This window comes from Thamnophis elegans, chromosome 10, assembly GCF_009769535.1.
Source record: "Thamnophis elegans isolate rThaEle1 chromosome 10, rThaEle1.pri, whole genome shotgun sequence".
Classification (NCBI taxonomy): Eukaryota; Metazoa; Chordata; class Lepidosauria; order Squamata; family Colubridae; genus Thamnophis; species Thamnophis elegans.
The window spans coordinates 37,285,475-37,307,488 of NC_045550.1; the positions used below are offsets into that span (position 1 = coordinate 37,285,475).

The 22,014-nt window shown below is 36.8% G+C and overlaps 1 protein-coding gene across 1 annotated transcript in view; it reads right to left on the reverse strand.

Annotated features, from left to right (window-relative positions):
• Positions 1-22,014, reverse strand: part of EPHA4 (EPH receptor A4) — a 170,315-nt gene that overhangs the window by 4,422 nt on the left and 143,879 nt on the right. Inside the window, 4 exon segments of the mRNA XM_032225561.1 lie at positions 8,756-9,617; positions 10,518-10,673; positions 14,682-14,875; positions 20,443-20,592. Of these exon segments, the coding sequence (XP_032081452.1) occupies positions 9,503-9,617; positions 10,518-10,673; positions 14,682-14,875; positions 20,443-20,592 (615 nt within the window). The 3' untranslated portion in view covers positions 8,756-9,502.

Consider the following 22,014-nt stretch of genomic DNA (forward strand, 5'->3'; position numbering starts at 1 on the left):
ATTCCAGAGATAAAGAGCCTGATATTTGTGAAAATTGGTTTACTTCTGAGGGAGGAAAGAATGAAATATTTGAAGAGGAATCAAGCGTACTGAAAGTTCACTTTAAAAGACGGGGTGTGAGAGGAATGGGAAGCATCAAAGAACTTACAGTTTATGAAATACCATCTACAAAACATTTGATACCACCACTGATAATTAAAGACAAATTGATAAAGGAAATAAAGAGGGGGCAGCAGCATTATATGAGAGGCATTACAGACAAAAAAGTGCAAAGATTTCTTCGTATGAACTTGCTCATAAAGATGTTTGGAAAACTGGACCCACAAAAGGCAGCAAATATAAGACTGTTATGTTATTAGAGAGACACAGGTTGATAGATGGAAGAGTATAACTTAAAATTAGCTAAACTTAGTTAAATTCATTTGCAATAGGTATAGATGAATAAAAATTGATAATGATAGTAATGTATATAATGTTGAGTTGATATGATAAGTAATAATTGGATATGAGAAGGGAAGGCTAGAAATATATTTGGACTATATATAAAGATTATTAATAACAATAATAATTATTATAAAAAATAAAATAAAACTATATATAGTTAAATCTTAACTAATAGGAGGAAAATGCTATGATATAGGATATAATTAAATAAAGAAAGGAGAATGATAATAAATTATATACATGGAGGATGAAATTTTTGGTATTAAATATTATGGATGTTTAGCTAAAACAGGATATGAGGACTTAATGTTAATGGAGGATTTTATAAATAAGTAAATGAAATGCCAGCAGGGGGTTATGGATTAAATCTTTGGCATAGTTAAGGATGAAGGATGTTTAAATAACTGTAGTCAACTAAAAGTGGAGGTATGATGATGTTAATATAGTAAACATTTGAGTTAAGATATTTGAATTAATATGAATTAATGGAAGAGATGCACAAAAACTTGTAACCAGCTGATATACTTTTTTTATAACATATACTTTTTTTTTTCTTGTGAGTGTGTGTTTTTTTAATTTTTCTGTATATCAAGTAGATAAATGCATATACAATAGAGAGATACAAAGTGTGTCTGTGGGGGGGATAGACTAGTAAAGGTAAGGGAATAAGAAATGATACTAAATTATATCTGGGTTGGCGGAAGTACCATCTCAAGGAAACATAAACTGAGATTTAAAATAGAAACACCAATAATAGAAGAAGAAGAAAGGGAAAAAGGGGGAGAGAATGAAAGGAAGATGGGGGAAAGAAGAAAGAGGTAAGGAGAGGAGGATGGAAAGGAGAGAAAGAGGAGGAGAGAGGGTAGAAAGGGGAAGAGGAAGAGTAGGAGTAGGAGAAAGGTACGGGAAGAAGGAAGGGGAAGGAGAGGAGGAAGAAGGAATGTAGAGAAGGGAGAGAGGGAGAAAGGAAAGGGAAAGGAAAAGAAGATGGAAGGAAGAGAAAAGGAAGGAAAGAGGGTAGGAAGGGAAAAAGGAAGAGTAGGAGCGAAGGAGAGGCAAGGAAAGAAGGAAGGGGAAGGAGAGGAAGAAGGAAGAAAGTAGAGAAGGGAGAGAGGGTGAAAAGAAAGAGGTAAGGAGAGGAGGGTGGAAAGGAGAGAAAGAGGAGGAGAGAGGGTAGGAAGGGGATGAGGAAGAGCAGGAGTAGGAGAAAGGTACAGGAAGAAGGAAGGGAAAGGAGGGCAGGAAGGAAGAAAGTAGAGAAGGGAGGAAGGGAGGAAAGAAAGGGAAAATAAGGTGGTGTTATAACAGGAAGAAGGGATGGTAAACAAAGCAACCCAAACCATATATTATATTTATTAAATGAAATAATAAATGTATAAAAATGATAAATGTTAAAACACCTGTAACCAAATGACATGCTATATGTGATGATGTTTTTTTTTTTCTGTTTTGTTTCTTGTTCTTTTTTGTTCTGTTTTTTTCACTGCTGTGGGTATGTGTTGTTTATGTAACAAAAAAATAAAATAATTTAAAACAAATTCTCTCCAGAACTGCTTTATCTGAAATACTAAATAAGAGAACGGAAGGTTTGGAATAGGTGATGGCAGAAATCAAAATAAGAGCCTGAAGTCTTGAACAACTTGAGATGTGCTCCTAATAACACATTGTCAATTTAAAGTGAAGACTTAGAAAAGGTCATTATTGGGAAAAAAAACCTGGCAAATGAAAAAATCTGAGTTATGCCAAAGACAAATATGCTGTTTTCCTTTCCTTTCTATATTTCTTATTCTAAGAAGACCAATTTAGTGTTGATTATTATTAGCTACTGAGCTTATAACTGATAGCAAAGTACTGAGAGTTGATGAAATTGATGGCCCTTGAGATATGATATTCTTCTTATAGATCTCCATCATCTTGTATCATATGGGATGCAAAAAGCAATTTTGAACTAGTGAATATATGTGATGTTAGGTAAACCAAAAGCCAGTTTAGTGTAGTGATTAAAGTAATGTCTAAAAGATTGTGAGTTGTAGTCAGGGGTGGGTTCCTCCCGGTTCGCACCAGTTCTTGCGATCCGGTTCGTCAGTGAACCCGGAAGTAATTAACTTCCGGGTTCCTAGCCCCTGTCGCTGGGTGCCTGCAGGGTTTTTCTTTTTAAAAAACACCTCTCTGGAGAGGAAGCCCTGTCAAAGCGCACCTTTCCTGCCTCGGCGGCTGCAGGGACCACCCCGTCGCTTTCTCTTCCTCCTCCTCCTCCTCCCCTTCTGCCATGAGCAGCAAAAACGGCAGCCGAGCTGGGAAAGGAGCGCTTTAGCAGGGCTGTGGAAGCCCTGTCAAAGCGCAGCTTTCCCGCGTCGGCGGCTGCAGGGACCGCCCCGTCGCTTTCTCTTCCTCCTCCTCCTCCTCCCCTTGTGCCATGAGCAGCAACAACGGCAGCCGAGCTGGGAAAGGAGCGCTTTAGCAGGGCTGTGGAAGCCCTGTCAAAGCGCACCTTTCCTGCCTCGGCGGCTGCAGGGACCGCCCCGTCGCTTTCTCTTCTTCCTCCTCCTCCTCCCCTTCTGCCATGAGCAGCAACAACGGCAGCCGAGCTGGGAAAGGGGCGCTTTAGCAGGGCTGTGGAAGCCCTGTCAAAGCGCAGCTTTCCCGCGTCGGCGGCTGCAGGGACCGCCCCGTCGCTTTCTCTTCCTCCTCCTCCTCCTCCCCTTCTGCCATGAGCAGCAACAACGGCAGCCGAGCTGGGAAAGGGGCGCTTTAGCAGGGCTGTGGAAGCCCTGTCAAAGCGCAGCTTTCCCGCGTCGGCGGCTGCAGGGACCGCCCCGTCGCTTTCTCTTCCTCCTCCTCCTCCTCCCCTTCTGCCATGAGCAGCAACAACGGCAGCCGAGCTGGGAAAGGAGCGCTTTTGCAGGGCTTCCGCCACGCCCCCAAGGACCGCTGACCTCGCGCCTCCGTTTCTTCTTCTTCCCCAGCCTTCCCAGTTAGCTTGCTTGAAGCTCCGAGGAGGCGGGAGGAGGGTCGCAGGAGTGGAAGTGGGGGGAGGTCTTCCCGGCCGGGAAGAGCTGAGAGGCTGCTGGCCCCTTTCGCAGGAAAGTTAACTTTTCTTGGCGAAATCCTGCCCCCCCCTGCGTGGGTGAGTGGTCGGCTGTCCTCTTCCCGTAAGCCGCCCGGAGTTACCTGTGTGTGAGGTGGGCTGCCCTATGCATTTGCGTGTGTGCGCTGGAAAGAGAGTGAAAAAGAGAGGGAGAAATAATTATATTAATTAGATAGATCAATCTTTCTCCACCTTGGAGACTTGAAAGTGTGTGGACTTCAACTCCCAGAAAGGGAGTTGGGAGAAAGGGAGAAAGGAGGAGAGAATGAAAGGAAGATGGGGGAAAGAAGAAAGAGGTAAGGAGAGGAGGATGGAAAGGAGAGAAAGAGGGGGAGAGAGGGTAGAAAGGGGAAGAGGAAGAGCAGGAGTAAGAGAAAGGGAAGGGAAGAAGGAAGGGGAAGGAGAGGAAGAAGGAGGAAAGTAGAGAAGGGAGGGAGGGTGAAAAGAAAGAGGTAAGGAGAGGAGGATGGAAAGGAGAGAAAGAGGAGGAGAGAGGGTAGGAAGGGGAAGATGAAGAGCAGGAGTAAGAGAAAGGGAAGGGAAGAAGGAAGGGGAAGGAGAGGAAGAAGGAGGAAAGTAGAGAAGGGAGGGAGGGTGAAAAGAAAGAGGTAAGGAGAGGAGGATGGAAAGGAGAGAAAGAGGGGGAGAGAGGGTAGAAAGGGGAAGAGGAAGAGCAGGAGTAAGAGAAAGGGAAGGGAAGAAGGAAGGGGAAGGAGAGGAAGAAGGAGGAAAGTAGAGAAGGGAGGGAGGGTGAAAAGAAAGAGGTAAGGAGAGGAGGATGGAAAGGAGAGAAAGAGGAGGAGAGAGGGTAGGAAGGGGATGAGGAAGAGCAGGAGAAAGGTACAGGAAGAAGGAAGGGAAAGGAGAGCAGGAAGGAAGAAAGTAGAGAAGGGAGGAAGGGAGAAAAGAAAGGGAAAATAAGGTGGTGTTATAACAGGAGGAAGGGATGGTAAACAAAGCAACCCAAACTGTATATTATAACCTATTAAATGAAATAATAAATGTATAAGAATGATAAATGTTAAAACACTTGTAACCAAACGACATGCTATATGTGATGATGGGTTTTTTTCTTTTTGTTTTGTTTTTTTATTGTTGTGGGTATGTGTCGTCTATGTAACAAAAAAAATAAAAAAAATAATTTTTATAAAAAGGTGGAGAAACACTGAGATAGATGATAATGAGGGAGGGAGAGGGAGAGAGAGAGAGAGAGAGACCATAACTAGATAGACAGATAGGCAGGCAGATAGACGGATGGATAGAGAGAAAGAGAGAGAGATAGGTAGGCAAGCAGATAGATGGATGGAGAAAGAGAGAGGGGAAAGAGGGAGAGGGATACCATAACTAGATAGGCAGTCAGATAGACAGACGGATGGATGGATAGAGAGAGAGAGAGGATGTATATAATTAAGGTGACCAGACGTCCCTAGCAAGGTCGCAGGCTGGCAGTAATGGTGTCCCTCTTTACCAATCTGAAAATCTGGTCACCTTACTTGTTTAGGTAATTCTGAGGTGGTTGATGGTTCTGTGAGTGCCTGTCCTTTATAATTTTCCACATTGCCTTGATGGTTTTTATTCCAGTGACTTTGTCTTTCCTGTTCTTAGGCTTAGGAAAAAAAAAACTGGTTTCATTGGCAGTCTTTCTTTTTTTTGGGGGGGGGGGATTTTTATTTTTTTGGTGTTTTCCTAGCACTGTCATAGTTTGTGGGTGTGGGTGTGTGTGTAATGTCCCACAGTTATCTATGCATTAATAATGATCTAGTAATATTAATAATATCTAGTAATTAGTAATATCTAGTAATAACATCATCTTGGCCACTCCCATCAGGTCACATGGGTGGCAGGCCACTCCCATCCGGTCACATGGGTGGCAAGCCACTCCCATCCGGTCACATGGGCGGCAAGCCACTCCCATCCGGTCACATGGGCGGCAAGCCACTCCCACAAAAGAGGCCACGCCCACAGAGGTGGTTCGAACAATTTTTGAAACCCACCCCTGGTTGTAGTCCACTATAGGCATGAAAAACTGGTTTGGTACCTTAGGCCAGTCACTCTGAGGGTTATTGTTGTAGGGAAAATAGGAGGAGAAAGGGATATTATTTGTGTTTGCCTTATTATTTTAAAAACTAATAGGTGTGATATAAAAAATTTAAAAACTCTAAAGCATTTTTTTAAAAATAGTATAATGTTTGTTAACAAAATGGTATTAAAATAATTGGCTTTAAAAAAATGAAAGTACATCCCTCCAAATAGGAAATATTTGTGGATAATTCTGGAAAGGGAGGGGAGAGAGAGAGAGAGAGAATGAAAGGAAGGTTTTATTAAGCTGTCACACTGTATTTCGACAGTATGCAAATTTAGCATCTATTCCCAACAACTTGATTTCAAAAACTCATTCATGAGAGAAACTTGTAGTTAAAATCAACAGCTTGTTGTTATAACTGACAAGGATTGATGACAGTGATGTTGCAAATATGGCAGGTTTTACTAGTGTAATTCAGTCCACTGTCTTCCTAGCAGATCAAATTCAATTATCATTTATAGCTTATTGTGAGACTAGAAACTATTGTCACAGATAGTAGAACTACAGATCAGCAGGCAACCAAAATTTAATTCATTGAAAGTGATGTTGCTATTCTGAAAATAATGCTTAGTTGAATGGTTTATAAAGGAGACTTTTGCTTCATTATATTTCTTTCACCTGCACTAATTTATGTGGTTGTACATCTTCTGTTACAAATTATCTCATAATGTCAATTTATAGATGCAATTTCTATGCATGCTTATCTGGGATTATGTCTCATTCAGTTCTATAAGACTAAGGTCTATGAGCCAAGGTGGCGCAGTGGTTAAATGCAGCACTGCAGGCTACTGCTAGATCAGCAGGTCAGCGGTTCAAATCTCACCGGCTCAGGGTTGACTCAGCCTTCCATCCTTCCGAGGTGGGTAAAATGAGGACCCAGATTGTTGGGGGCAATATGCTGACTCTCTGTAAACCGCTTAGAGAGGCCTGAAAGGCCTATGAAGCGGTATATAAGTCTACTGCTATTGCTATTGCTATACTACAAGTCATATATGTACACACTAACATACAGTAACATACATACACATGTATGTATATATTATGTTGGTTTTTTAAAAAAAATGGGACTGCCCAACTCCAGAACAACTTTGGGTAATTTAAAAATTAAAAATATAACAAAATAAAAACCAAGTATATCAAGAAAAAGAAGACAACTGACCGGAAGAGAGCAAAAGTATAAAACAGTAAAAAGAAAAAAAGAAAAATCAAATCAAAGGGCTTCAATCATTTTAACACAATAATTGCCTGGAGGGGAATGCTATGTGTTTAGTAGTTTTCAGAAAATCAAAGTATGGAAGCACCATGAATCTCTGAAAAAAGAATCATTCCACAATGCTGGAGCCATCACTGAGAAGCTATGCTTCTTAGGTTCCTTAGGATAATGGATTCATGTTTTAATTCTTATCTAGGTAGCTTACAAAACCCAAAACCAATTAAAACATTTTAAAAAATAACATATACAACATGGATTAAAACAAACATGACAATAAAAAGAAACCACAACAGGAGCTTCTAAACATATTCCCTTGGATCTGGATATAAATAATTTTCTGGAATTCCAGGTGTTCATTCTGAATAACCTCGCCATGTAGGTAAACATATATAGAAACAAGCCACTCAAGTAACCAGGTCCTGCATTATTCAGGCTTTATATGTTGAGGGGTCTTTGGTGCTCTATGAGCTTGCTTGTTTTCCTGCAAAAGTTTCATTACCCAAACTAGGTTACATCATCAGTGCTAGGCTTTATAGGTGATAATCAACACTTTGAACTGTACCCAGAAACCAACACATTACAAACAGTACAGCTCATGAAACAGTGGAGACATGTGCTCATACTTTCATTGTTCATGTCATTATATTCTAGCAATGTATCTCAATGTATTATAATAATTTAGTCAGGAGAGACCAAGGCATGAGTGTCTATCTGAAGGGCCAGATAGCTTTAATCATTCAGGAGATACCGTGATTGAACAGATGGCCAACCATACAGATTGGAGGATTTTGTCCACTTCCTCAAGAGCTACAAACTCTCTACAGACAATCTTACAAACCATATGTCGGGCACATCATCTGGACCTGTCACATCATCTGGACCTGTTCCACTCCAAATAATTTCAAGAAACAAATAGCTAAATTATAGACAATCTTGGAATATTTAGCACTTTTTCAACTCCAAGTAATGTTAAGATAAAGTTAACAACACTTTTTCATATTCGTTTATCATATTACTTTGTATGTAAGTAAAAATTTTACATTTGAATTTATGATTTTTCTAGATTATTTTGGCACCGATAGCCCCAAAACATACTTCTTATTATTTTAGGTCTACAATTCTGCAATAAGTCATTTAAGATAAATTGACTGTATCGGTTGATACAGCAAAATTAATCATTTAAAATGCTTTGCAGGTAGTTATTATCTTAGGACTGATTGTTTAACAATGTTTTGGAAATAGGAGAGACTCAATTTATGATGGCCTTGGAAAGGGTGGCATATGGCCCAGAGCACTTTGTGCAGTGTGGCACTGCCCCTCTAGTGGTCATGTGAATACATTTCAGGTGCTTGGCCACTGGCTCACTGTTATTACCAGCTGCATCATCTTGTGGTTATCTAACCATGATTTTCAACATTTTCTGCTGCTTGCCAGCATTATTTTTCAAAGTATATTTGGGATATGGAATCAGACTGATCACAATGTGACTCACTTTAAAAACACGGTGAAAATGTTTAACTTATGCTTGATCTATACAACTAAAATAGGAAAATATAGTTATATATATATATATGCAAACAGCTCCAAATTTAAAGAAAATGGATATGTATTTTTCAATCTGTTTCCCCCCTGTAAATCTTTTTCTATACAGTTGCTTTAGTTCCCATGTGAATCATCCCATGCTTTCTAGCAAACAAATAAGTATAAAAGTGAGAATTTCAAGGCTCAATTTGCACAAAATGACAATCATTAAAAATATGTAAACAAATTATTAAGGGAAAATGGACCCAGTTGGTGATATCACAATCTCCTATTAAGCACAGAAAATATATATATTAAACATACTTTATGATTTTCATTTCATAAATGCACTGTTTGATTATCATTAATAAAATTGAAACAACAGGTATAGGATACTTCCACTGACCTTTTCAGTATTGCAGTGGCCTCTTGAAGGACGGTTAGATGCAGATTTGGAAAATCCATCATTAAGAATGGCTGTCTACTAAGATGATTTCTAGAACCATGACAGATATACTCAGTATAATGCAACAGCAACCAACATTCTTCCCTCGATAAAAGAAAATAAATAAATCCAGTAATCCATGAAGGTTGCTCCCTGTCTTAGATTGCAAGTGGATAAATCTTGAGAGGCACTGATCATCCAAATATTTTCCTTTAAGCTTTCTGCAGAGTACCATGGATGCCTAGAATATGCCAACATTTCCTGGTTCAGAAGATTCTTTGTTCCAATAAAAGATGAAGGGGGAAAAATGGTTTATCCACAGATCAAACACAATAATTGTAATCCCATGGCTGCTGGGGAGAACAACAGTATTTCCTTTGTTTAACCGCAGTATCTGGCAGGAAACACAGCTTCAGAACTTGAATGGATGTTTTATAGATACAAGTATATTACATAATGCTGATCCACATATAAGTATATTCCAGGAAACAATTTGTTCCAGGCTTGTTCTCAAATGACGACCTGTCATTATTGTAGGTTCCCTCCTTGCAACACTATTAGCAATCTTTATATATCAAACAGTGCTGCAAATCATTATTATTGTTATTTCAATGGCAAGGAGAAGAAGTAAAAAAGTGCAGTTCTTCAATTAAAGTGCATGGATGAGGTAAACTAATTTCAAGAGTTTAGAGTTTATTCAGTAATGTCTCAAACTGGAACCATTCTGCCGTGCATTTGTTGCATTTGGGTCCTCATTGCTTGGACGCTGTTCAAAATCTTATTCTGGTGTGCAATGGCAGTAATTCCGATTCTTGCCAGGTCACTACATGAATAAAAAAAAAAAAAGGAATGAGCCCCAAAATAAGATCTTTATGCCAAATATATATCTATCATTATAAATAACAAATGAATAATAAAATAAAAATAAAAATGAATTTATATACATTCTTAATTAAATGTCCTAATGTGTTGTATTCTCTGTGTTTTATTGAGGTTTATTATAACATAAAATACTCTGGAAATAAAGACTAAGAAAAAAGGGAGGGAAATGCAGGATTTTTTAATAATAGTGGTTAATTTCTAACCTAAAGGTAAAAAGGTAAAGTCTCCACTCGCACATATGTGCTAGTCGTTCCCAACTCTAGGGGACAGTGCTCATTTCCGTTTCAAAGCCAAAGAGCCAGCGCTGTCTGAAGATGACTTCATGGTTATGTGGCCAGCATGACTAAATGCCGAAGGCGCATAGAATGCTGTTACCTTTAAACCAAGATGGCCCATATTTTTCTACTTGCATTTTTTACGTGCTTTTGAACCACTAGGTTGGCAGAAGCTGGGACAAGTAATGGGAACTCACTCTATTACGCGGCACTAGGGATTTGAACGGCTGAACTGCTGACCTTTCTGAACTACAAGCTCAGCGTCTTAGCCACTGGGCCACTGTGTCCCTATAACTTCTAACCTAATTATCTATAAATTCCGGCATGGTAAATTGTTAATATAGCTTAAACTTTTTACATTACTTATACTTTTTGTGTATTTCAAGTATAAAACCAGAAGCAATTTCCCAATCGAATGTCTGAGTGCACTGTAGATGGTATTTTCAAATCATATCAATTTCAACATTCCTCTGTTAAAGACATACCAACATTCTAATGACTGATTAAATTTAATCTCATTAAATACAGTTTTATACTTTATTTTGTTAACACTGCTGAGTACTTACTCCTGGTTCATATGCACCACAGCCTCTAAGGTAGTATAGCTGGCAGCTGTGAAGTTATCCTTATATCGTTCCATTTTAATAGCCTGAAGCCAATCACCAACAGAAACTACACTTGAGAATTCAGGAGAACTTGGATCCAGCAAAGCAGTATTAGGCCTAGGACCAAATACAAGCACATTGTTTTAATTAACAGGGAAAGCATCTAGATTTTAAGTTTTTCAATTATTTTGTATAATTAGAGGTGTAAGATGTATGCATATTTTCTGGGGGGAAATGGACTGTATTTTGGTTTGATGAGTAAGACTTTAAATTTGTGAACGGCTGAAATATACACAATTCTTATTTTTAAAGCAATCTTTAACGCAATAAAAAATAAATAGAAACTGATCCAATGTTGAAGCTGTCAAAGGTTTTGATGCCTAACAGAGGACAGAAGCCTCCAACTCAGGGGCACATAGAACATTACACAGTCTGCTAGAGAGACGTTCCCTGAGGTTGGGCTCCAGCATGGGTCTAAAAGCTCAGAAGACAAAACTTCTAGTCCCGGTGACTGACCCAGATTGGATCCTGCAAAAAAATCTTCATTGATAGTACAAATGCGGTTCTAAGGAAGATGGTGAATTGTGAATGAATTAAGTCCTCTCCCATATAGCCTGTATCAAACATTTAAAAAAAACCTTCACTACATACACAAATGTTGATTTAATACATATGAAACATCAGTGATGAAAAGTGTAGCCTTTCATACAATCTGGAAGTGCAGAACTTAGAAAAAGCTTCCATCAGGCCTCTTCCTGGCCAGATATATAAGTTAAATATTTCCAAAATGAAGGAATAATAGTTATAGTCAAATAAAAGATTAATAATGATAATAATGTATACATATATATTAGATTTATAATATGAGATTTTATATAAATTATAAGTGAGGACTATGGAGAAGATGCACAAAAGTTTTGTAACCAAACGACATGCAGGATGTAACGGGAAGATGTTTTTATGTTTTATATTTTGTATGTGTAAGTTTGTCTTTAAAAAATAAAAATTCATAAAAAAAAGAAGTTAAATATTTCCATACAAAGCAGGTACAGCAAAGAATTAATCTATTTTAATCAATTTCTCTCTCTCTCTCTCTCTCTCTCTCTCTCTCTCTCTCTCTCTCTCTCTCTCTCTCACACACACACACACACACACACATATATATGCAAAATGTTAGCATTGAGCACTCATAGCTTCAATTTTTGTGTTTTCAATTGCAATTTCTACTTTTTAATGACATGTAATGTAAAGTTAAACTGTAACTTTAAATTTTAATGTGAAAAGACCATATAGTAATAGAAACTTTTACATGTTGTATACTATTTTTAAATAAACCACAATAAATATTTATTATTATTAAAATAAACAAAAATTTAGTGCTTTTATTTATTTCAAGTGTGGATAATCAAAGAGTGCAAGCATCTCGTATGAGAAAAATATTCCTTTTAATCTTTATCTTTGCCAGTGCTTTTCAACAGCCTTAAAAGAATACTTCTTTGGTAGCCTGCTCAAAGCTGTTCAAAGCTATACCTAAATATACGCACCCATTCTTTTCAGGATATTTAATGCTGGTGTTAAAAGGAACTTCATAACAATAAGCACTGGAGATCAGATTATACGTGACAGGAAAAGGTATAATAGTCTAAGATATATGCTTATCAGAAAATTAGAATAAAATATTGCTGGTAAATATTAAACACCTGATAATATACAGGCCTTCCTTCTTAAATAATTAAATAATGGCAGGTAACTACATTTGTCATAGTACAGGTGCAGTTAGAACCAACTAGAAGAAATAAGAAGATAGCTACTTTTCTGAATTTAAAATTGAAATGTTTGTTTTAAAAACAACCCTTTCTTAAACATGTATTGTGAGAATTTAAATTTAATATTGTTCATCTCTCTACTCATTTAATGCAGCTGACTGAACTAATTTAGGGGTCTGGAGTTTTTCTTGCGATAAAGATATTCACTTTTTGGAATATTTTGTTTTCTTATCACCTTTTCTCTCTGGTTAGTCATGACATCTTGTTCCAGGGACACATTATTGCTTATGCTCTTTAGGGGAATTCTCTGTTCTTTGTAATAAGAGGTATTAAAAATAATTAAAAAATTGTAAAGCCTGACAACATATATTAAATTTCAATTAATCTCAGCTGAATGGAAGATCTCTGTATTTATTACTGTGGCCGTGGCAATAGTACTTCAATTAGAGTTACATAAAAAGTTGTATCACTATTACTTACATAAAAACATTATATGAAAAATTGGAGGTTTCCACTAAAATGTTATATTAGCTATGGGTTGGGTCCAAAGTATCTGATATACAAATGATGGTTTATATCACTAAAGAGAAAATTCCTGCTATTTGATGGTTATCCAGATTGTGGTAGTCCAATTATGGTAGCTTAGTTAGAGAAAGGAAAATCATTACATGTTTCAATCTAATTCTGAATTATGCTGAGTCGGAACTCTATTTTAGTCTACTCTATTCAGAATACAACTCATGATTTGAAATTAATGTTTTTCCCAGCCTTACTGGAAGAGCTATACATAAGTTTGAGCTAGGAACAGTTGCATGAAAGAGGATCTCATGCTCTGCTACTGAAGTAAAAAATATGATTCATGACTTGGGAAGTGGAGGAGCTAGGGATTGTAGGCTTGGGAAAGCCTTCTGCCAACTTCCTACTGTGAAATTCAACTTCAGATAGGTTTCTAACATAAGCCCCAATTTACAATGAGGCATGAATAGAGTAAATTGCAAATTATCTCAGCTGCATCCAAGGGAGCCTACTACTTTTTTTGCTTGAGAAAAAGAAAAGGTGACCTATTCAAATTGCTTCATTAAAAGGCATTTAAATGAAAAATTAACAACAAAATTCTAAATTTTAGTCTTCTAAAGTCATCATTTTTCACAGAAAAGCCTTCTCAGACAAGCCAGCTGCCGCCAATTTGGTTCCCATCAGATATGTTTGTGTGCAAATTTCATTACGCCCAGCGAGTTCAGCCAAAAACTATGTTGGCTAAGGATGAGTTTGTAGTATTACATATCAGACTACATCAAGTCAGAAAAGGGTAAAAAAATAAGGTTTGTCATCAATGACCATTTCTACTGATGCTTTTGGCTGGCTCCTTTCCACCCACTGCTCTGGACTCTTTTACATGGACTTCCCTTCAGGCAAGATGCTCAAGGCAATAGTGACTTTCATTTGGGATGTGTGAATAACAATACCATTCCAATTCTATTCTGCTTTCTGTATTTTCTATTCCACTGAAAGTTTTACAGATTATCCTGTGCACGCATGTTTATGATGGCTGGAACCAGGAAGCTTTCTATATAGAGAATACACCCATATATTAGATACTTTCGGTAATAAAAGAAAAAAAGTTCAGGCATAGCTGGCCAAGGCAGCTGCTTAGTTTTAAAAGTAAAGGTATTTTTTAAATAGTGGTTAACTTCTAACCTAAAGGTAAAGATAAAGGTTCCCCTCATACATATGTGTTAGTCCTTCCCGACTCTAGGGAGCGGTGCTCATCTCCATTTGAAAGCTGAAGAGCCAATGCTGTCCAAAGACGTCTCTGTGGTCCTGTGGCTGGCATGACTAAATGCCAAAGGCACACAGAATGCTGTCACCTTCCCACCAAAGTTGGTTCCTATTTTTCTACTTGCATTTTTACATGCTTTCAAACTGCTAGGTTGGCAGAAGCTGGGACAAGTAACAGGAGCTCACTCCATTACGCTAGGGATTCAAACTGCCGAACTGCCAATCTTTCTGATCAATAAACTCAACATTTTAGCCACTGAACCAACACGTCCCTTAGATTACATTGGCATAATTATTAGATTCCTGACAGGACCTTGTGTCCATGAAAGAACCATCAGAACAGGATCACAATTAAAATGCACATACAATATTTATTTTAATACTGTGGAAATCTAAATGGTAAATATAGAGAGTAAGGTTATTTTGGGAAGTAATATTAAGTATATCTACTATTTTATACTGGTAAAATATAAGTACTCTGGTCAAAATTCAGTTTAGCACAACTGTTGAGCTGAATTACAGTTGGCTGTCACTACCAATACTTTCCTTCATCCATTACCATTAGAAAAATACAACTGACCTGGAGTTTTCTGAGCCTGTCCTCTTCAAGCTATTGGGATTGCGGATGAGTTTGTCTAACATGTTGACAATCTGTCCAAATTTAGGTCTATCACTACGTTCTTTCTGCCAGCAATCCAGCATTAATTGATGTAGAGCGATGGGGCAGTCCATTGGGGGTGGAAGACGATAGCCTTCTTCAATGGCTTTAATAACCTAAGAAACATAGGAAAACAATATTTTAGGAGAGATTTTAATGCAGAGAAGATAAAGCAAAGCAAGTTTCATTCAGTTTTGGCATCAATCAAAAATTATGTTTATATAAGAAATCCGTCAATATATTCTTAATTAGCTACTTGTAGTATTAAAATAGGGAGTAATGTCATGTGAAATGTACAGATAATAAACATAGGCCAAAATATGCACCTTAAAATTGGGATTAGAGAAAAAATGGTTAGATAATAGTATAATGCCAGAATACTTTTAAAAATTTGTTAGATTGTGATAGAGGTTTAACTGTTGTGTTGAGTCCCTCCTGGAGAAGAGCGGCATACAAATAAACCAAATACAATACAATACAATACATGATGCCCAGAATTGCATATTTATGAGAAGGGTGGCTGTGTAAATTTGGCAAATAAGACGAATATCATATCAACTACAAAAATATAAAATAAAGGAGCTGTGTAAGTACATTCTAGTTACTTTGTTATTGGGCAAAATGTCTCTTAAACAATGTATTTGTAAAAATTTATAAAATAGTATACATCTTGATAGAATCCCCCTATTAATAAGTCTTGACTTAATACGATCTAAACATAATTATGAAAACATGAAAAAGAGGTGGACATAATTGAATTTGACTTGCATAAAATCCTAATACAAAATAGCACAATGAAAGTAAACTATTCAAATATTAGGTATAGAGACGACTGAAGCATTCGACTCAAGGGTTGTTTTTACATCAAGGCAGGATGTCAAATGATGTATTCGGGACTCCATTCTAGCCCTGATATCATTAAACATATTTATAAATGTCTTGGTAAAATTTAAGTAATATGATTATCTGATTTATCTTCCAATTCGTAGATGATATAAAAAATGGAGATACAGCAAACACTATAGAGACCAGTATCAGGATTCAGGAGGATATTGGCAAGTTAGAACAATGAAATTAACAAGATGATTTTCTACAAGAAAAATATAAAATATTTCATTTAGGCAAGAAAAATCGAAGACATGATTGTAAGATGGGCAGGACCATATTGGACAGAATTACAGCATCAAGATCAAGAGAACCCATTGTTTCTCTCTATTCAGTTTTGATCAGAGTATAAGGAGAATAAGCTGGTCAAGTCCTGGGTATTGCATTTTAAGAAGGAGATTGATGAATGGAAGTATTTCCAGAGGTCAGTGTCCAAGATGATAAGGGACTAGGGGGGAAAAGTTTATGAAACTCATTGGAATCATTTTATATCTTTACCCCAGAAAAGAATGTGGAATGCATGACAGCTATATTCAAATATGCAAAGGGCAATTATGTAGAATAGAGAGCAGAAGTGTTCCAGAGAACAAAACATTAAACAATGGACTTAAGTTACAAGGAAATTCATTGTTTCTGGGCATCAGAAATTATTTCCAAATAGTCAGAGTTTTCAACAATAGAATAATCCTGATTAAATGTGGACTCTTATTTGCTAAAATATTGGATCACAGGCTGGTGGACATCTGCTTAGGATACCATAATTGAGAATTTGATGAGATATTCTCCAAAGTTTTTTTAATCAACCTCGTATCTAATGATTCTATCCTGCCATAGAATTTTTCTTCTAAGTCTCAAATACTCTCCCCAACGACCCAAGAAAGGGCAATGGAATGTACTTTAAGGAGTATAGTTATTAAAAATGCTCAGCAACTATATTAAAAGTTTTGTTGTTCCAGGGATCATTAATCTTCTGGCTGCCAGTGAAACTCTGAAGAGATCAACATATAGCCATATAGATTCCATGAACCAGACTACAGTTCAACTGTTGTATAATGGTTTGCATCAGTCTCACGCTTAGTAACACCTGGCTCTTTTTAAGTTACCCAAATCTGTCCGTCATGAAATGCAGGAGTGGTGTAATTGCTCAGTACCCTGTACCCCAAAAGGCCAGCTGCAAATTATCTTATTATGTAGTGTGTAATGCTATATGTGTACAGTGATTAACTATGGCAATATGATCTCAAACCAGTTTGCATAAAAATCACATAAACTCTTCCATACATGTATCTCATTATCATATTTGCCTATTTGGCAAAGCTACTGAGAATAAGCTCATGCATAATTGAGACTCAGCTCCCAACTGCTGGGCATGTCTAGTTCGCAATACTTCATGCCATCACAGCTGGCACTAATGGGCACTCTTGCTGGCAATCTTTACAGACTGAAGAAAGATTAATTGGCCACACACATTGATTCACACAACCATACAATTTGTTTCACATGAAGAGAAGTTCAGGCACAATGGCTAGCAATGTGGATTCATACTTCTAAATGGCCACCAAACATTAAGAGAAACAGAGAAGAGTGTTGACTTTGAGGTTTCTAGAAACTGTACCCTCTTCACGAAAATAAAATTAATAACTTTCCAAGTCTTATTTACATTCAAACGGAGAGGGAAAAAAATGGAACCCCACTGTCACTAGTAAGCAGTTTCTCCATCTAAGTGACAATTTCAATGCTGTGAGGATTTTTAAAATCTTTTCTGGTAAAGGGCTTTTTTTCCCAATTCAATTTTTATTATGGTCATGGACCACCAGAGAAAAAAATTAAACATTAAAAGAAAACAAAATTGTACAGAACCAAACAGCACAAGGCATAATAATATATTATACTTCAGGGTGAAATCAATGTGTGATCAAAGTTTACCTAATTTTACAGACAAAACTTAGTTTTATTAAGGGAAATTGAATCCTACTGATCCAACAATAGTCAACAATAGTAGTTTTTCATAGAAATGATCAGAGTTTCCAGCATATTTAATCAAATAAGGTTATATGTCTGTGACTCACAGACTCACAGGGGGCAATACAACAGGACATGAGCTGTGGTTTCAAGTCCAAAGGGGCACAACTCTAGTAAAAGGCATCAGAGCTGCACTACAGTCCAATTAATCTTGACATTATTTTAATTGGACAATATGAACAAAAGGACTGCACTTTATCTACTTTTCTTGTTGATAAGAATTCATGTTTATAAAATGCATCTGATGCATTTTTTCCACATTAAATGTTAGTGACTTTGTTTATTCTGAGTCAAAAACACAGGATCATCCTGTTCTAATATTGTCCATTCTGAATAGCTGTACTCTCTTAATTCTGCTACTTAAAATCCCTTATCTTCAAAGTATGTGCATGATCTTATACAGTTATTTTATGTTTTATATCACTAAGATAAAATATGTCCCTTTCTATATTTCACTTTTGAAGGATAAAAAGACATGTGACCGATGTGATAAAACACATTTGTAAACAGCAGTAACCTTTAACTTCTATTAATGGGTGAACATCTTAAAATTAGAGTACTTCCAGTTGATGACCCAGAGTGTTGTCTTTGAGGTCCCTCTTCACAAAAATGATATTAATAACTTTCCAAGTCTTATTTACATTCAAACGGAGAGAAAAAAAAGATGGAACCCCACTGTCACTAGTAAGCATTTTCTTCATCTAAGTGACAATTCGAATGCTGTGAGGATTTAAAAAAAAATTCTGCTAAAGAATGTTTTTCCCAATTTATATCTCAGGAGTGAAGGAAGCAAGAAATGTTGAGGTGTTTATAAATCAATCAGATAATGCTTATTTCTTATCTCACTGAATTTTCTTCTTATTTAAGATTGTTCTGTCATATTTCAGTTGCATTCAATCTCATTTAGAAAAACAGAAATTTTATTAACTCCCACTTGGAATGAAGTATTCCAGGTGCTAGAGTAAAAAGAACTTACATAATGTACAAAGGGTCATTGATTAAAGCTTATTTATTAATGTACTCCAAGGAGATATCTTCTGATGTTGTTATTCCTCAATCTTTTCACACAATAAATAATAATAAAAGCATCAATAAAATTGTCAGCTCAAAATAGGAGTTAAACTCACCTTAGATTCAAAATATAAATTGAAAACTTGCTTTATAGATATAATAAAATATTTTCAAGTGAAAAAGGTTATACAGAATGAATATCAGCAATTTCATCTCCACAGTTTGAAATGTTTTATAAATGGAAACATTTATTTTGGAGGCAATGCATTCCTCCATTCTTATGGTACGATTAAAATATGTAAATTGACTGCCTGTATGTATATCTATATAATATGTTGCAAAATCTCAAGCAGCCAGATATTTCAAGTTTTCTCACTTATTTCCCCATCTTGTCAACATTTCTTCTTCCTACACATTGTAGGAATCTTACACATCCTACAATCTTACACATTGCTGTAAGGTGTGAGATATTTTTTAAAGAGTAGATGTATGGATGAATGAATTATTCCCTTCCTGACCAGCAACAACAGAAGCAAAGCTCATCAGCAGTTCCTTCGATCGTTGCCTTGATATTTCGCCATTCTCTAATCAATTTCACAAACTTCAGAAAATCTGCTGGAAGTTAGGGCACTGTGGTTAATTTCTCACCATGACTTTTTTTCTGCTTTGTATGATTTGTAAGAAATTTCATTTGATGGCATCCCACAAATAAAAATGGAAATGAATTAGGCTCATAGTCTTTTGATTGTCTTGATCCAATCCAAGTTCAATCTTTACAGGCAATTATTCTGATATGGATAGCCTTTCATGGCATGAGTCCAGGTTTCTTGAGAGAATTTCTCATCCCACTGGAATTGGCCATCTCACTGTGCTGGCAGAGGAATCAGCCCACTTATTCTGGTGGTTGGGATCCAGAAGAAAAGCCTCACTGCTGTTGCACCTGTCGTCTGGAACACCTTGCCCCCCCCCCTAGTATAAGATTGGCTTCCTGGTCTTCGACAGGACCCTAAAGAACTGGTTCTGTTAGCTACCTCAGGGCTCCAATGGTGGAACATTGCAGTAGGATAGAGTGGAGATGGTTGATCAATTAACAACAGATCCCACCCGCAACCCTATCCTGCCCCTGCCCTCCCCATCTTTAATTGCACCAAAGCATTGGGCTTGATTTAACTTAATGTTTTTAGAATATTTATATTAATCTTTCATGATTGTAAGTTGCCCAGAGCTACCTTGTGTTAAGATGGATAGCCAATAAATTTTATAAATAAATAAATAAATAAACGTAGAGCAACTATCTGATCAAATATATCCCATCAAAATTGTATTTATCCCAACACAAAATATGATCCATTACCTTCAACTATAGTGTGGTAAAAAAAATAAGAGTATTGTTTCTGAGATCAGAAGATTGCCCTATGGGCCACTTAAACTAAGAAAGGAAAATGTCCAAGTGATGTAGACTGTTATCAACATCTCAACAGTTCCTAGTCTCTTGCATGAGTTGTAACACCTTTCCCCCCCATTTAGATTCATTTAAATCCAATGCAACCCTATCTTTCTAACTTTTTATAAACTGCTAAAACCTGGTGTTCGTCTCCCCCCCCCATCTCTCTCTCTCTTATATCATGGAGGTGGATAGCCTTGAAAATAAAATATCACATTACACTGAATAAAATGATTGTGCTATAGTATCACTTATGTTCAATTCCAACATCATGGCAATTTATCACAAAAAGTAGTTCCCATGATGGTGACAGACACTTACATCTTGATTGGACATATCCCAATAAGGCCTCTCTCCATATGACATCACTTCCCACATGACAATTCCATAGCTCCAGACATCACTAGCCGATGTAAATTTACGATAGGCAATTGCTTCTGGGGCAGTCCATCTGATAGGAATCTTACCACCCTACAAGTAAATCAACAGAAGCATTTATACAACTGCAAATACTTAAGGTTTGTTTATTCATTGATATAGGCTTACAATTATATATAGTTACTTATATAAAGAAACAGTACATTGATGAAAAGATAACAGAACAATCCGTCTCCCCACCACAACTCCCCCCAAAGACATACTTTTTCTATCAGCAAAATAAATTTGGAAGCAAGCAGACTTAAGCATGAAAAGTTCAACCTCTTCATCAGAAAGAAAAGAAATAGTTTTCTCATCTTTGTGCTTACCTCAAATGGTATATAAAGTAGGAGGTAAATATATATGTGAGGAAGATATAATAAAGGTAGCTGTCAACTTATGATCACAATTGAGCCCAAAATGTTTGTTACTAAATGAGACATTTGTTAAGTGAATTTTCCCCTATTTTATTACTCTTCTTGCCCCAGTTGTTAAGTGAATCACTGCAGTGGTTAAGTTAGTGACATGGTTGTTAAGTGAATCTGGCTTCCCCACTTTGCCTGTCAGATGGTCACAAAAGATAAGCACATGATCCCAGGACATTACAACCCTCATAAATGTGAGTCAGTTACCAGATTTCTGAATTTTGATAATGTGATCATGGGGATACTGCAATGATTGTAGGTGACAAGTCACTTTTTTTAGTGATGTCATAACTTCAAATGATGAACTGTTGTAAGTTGAGGACTACCTGTAAACATTTCAGTGGTTGGAGTGGGTTTTCAGGGTCCTGCTAAAGAAAGGGAAGCCTAAGAGCTTATTTTGCCCTTTTATTTATGATCAGGCCTTGCAGATTATTAGGCATACATCTGCTATTTAAATGACACAAACTGTTTGCTCTTTGTAAGAAAAATGCTGATTGAGTTTATGTTTTCTGCATTTTATAGAATTCTGCTTTTATACTGACCATTTTATGATTTTGCATCCCTGGTCTTATGCATTACATTGCAATAAAATTTGAGCTTTTGTTTTATTGTTTGTTATTAGTATTGGTATTATATTGCACTGTGTATATGTATTGTATATGTCTGTGTGTGGGTGTGTACACAAACAAAAATATATTGATTTCTCTGCTTCGAGCTATATTAATGCACTGTGAGGTCCAGGCTCTCTGAACCTGAGTTGTTTTCTTTCAGACATTTCATTACAAAACTAGGTAATATCATCAGAGCTAGAGTGCTAGTTGTCACCTAGTTTGGTAATGAAAAGGCTGCAATAAAAGCTCAGAGAGGATCAAGGATCAGCTCAATCCTGAGCGACACATATTCTTATTCTATCAGTACATTAATTTGCTAAACTCACAAAATATGGTTTTATAAGATTAGCATTTCGTTCCTATCATTTAGGTGGTTGCTAGCAGGAGCTCTGCTACTGTAATCTTTCTTGTGCTGTTCCTGCCAGGCTTGTTTTACATGA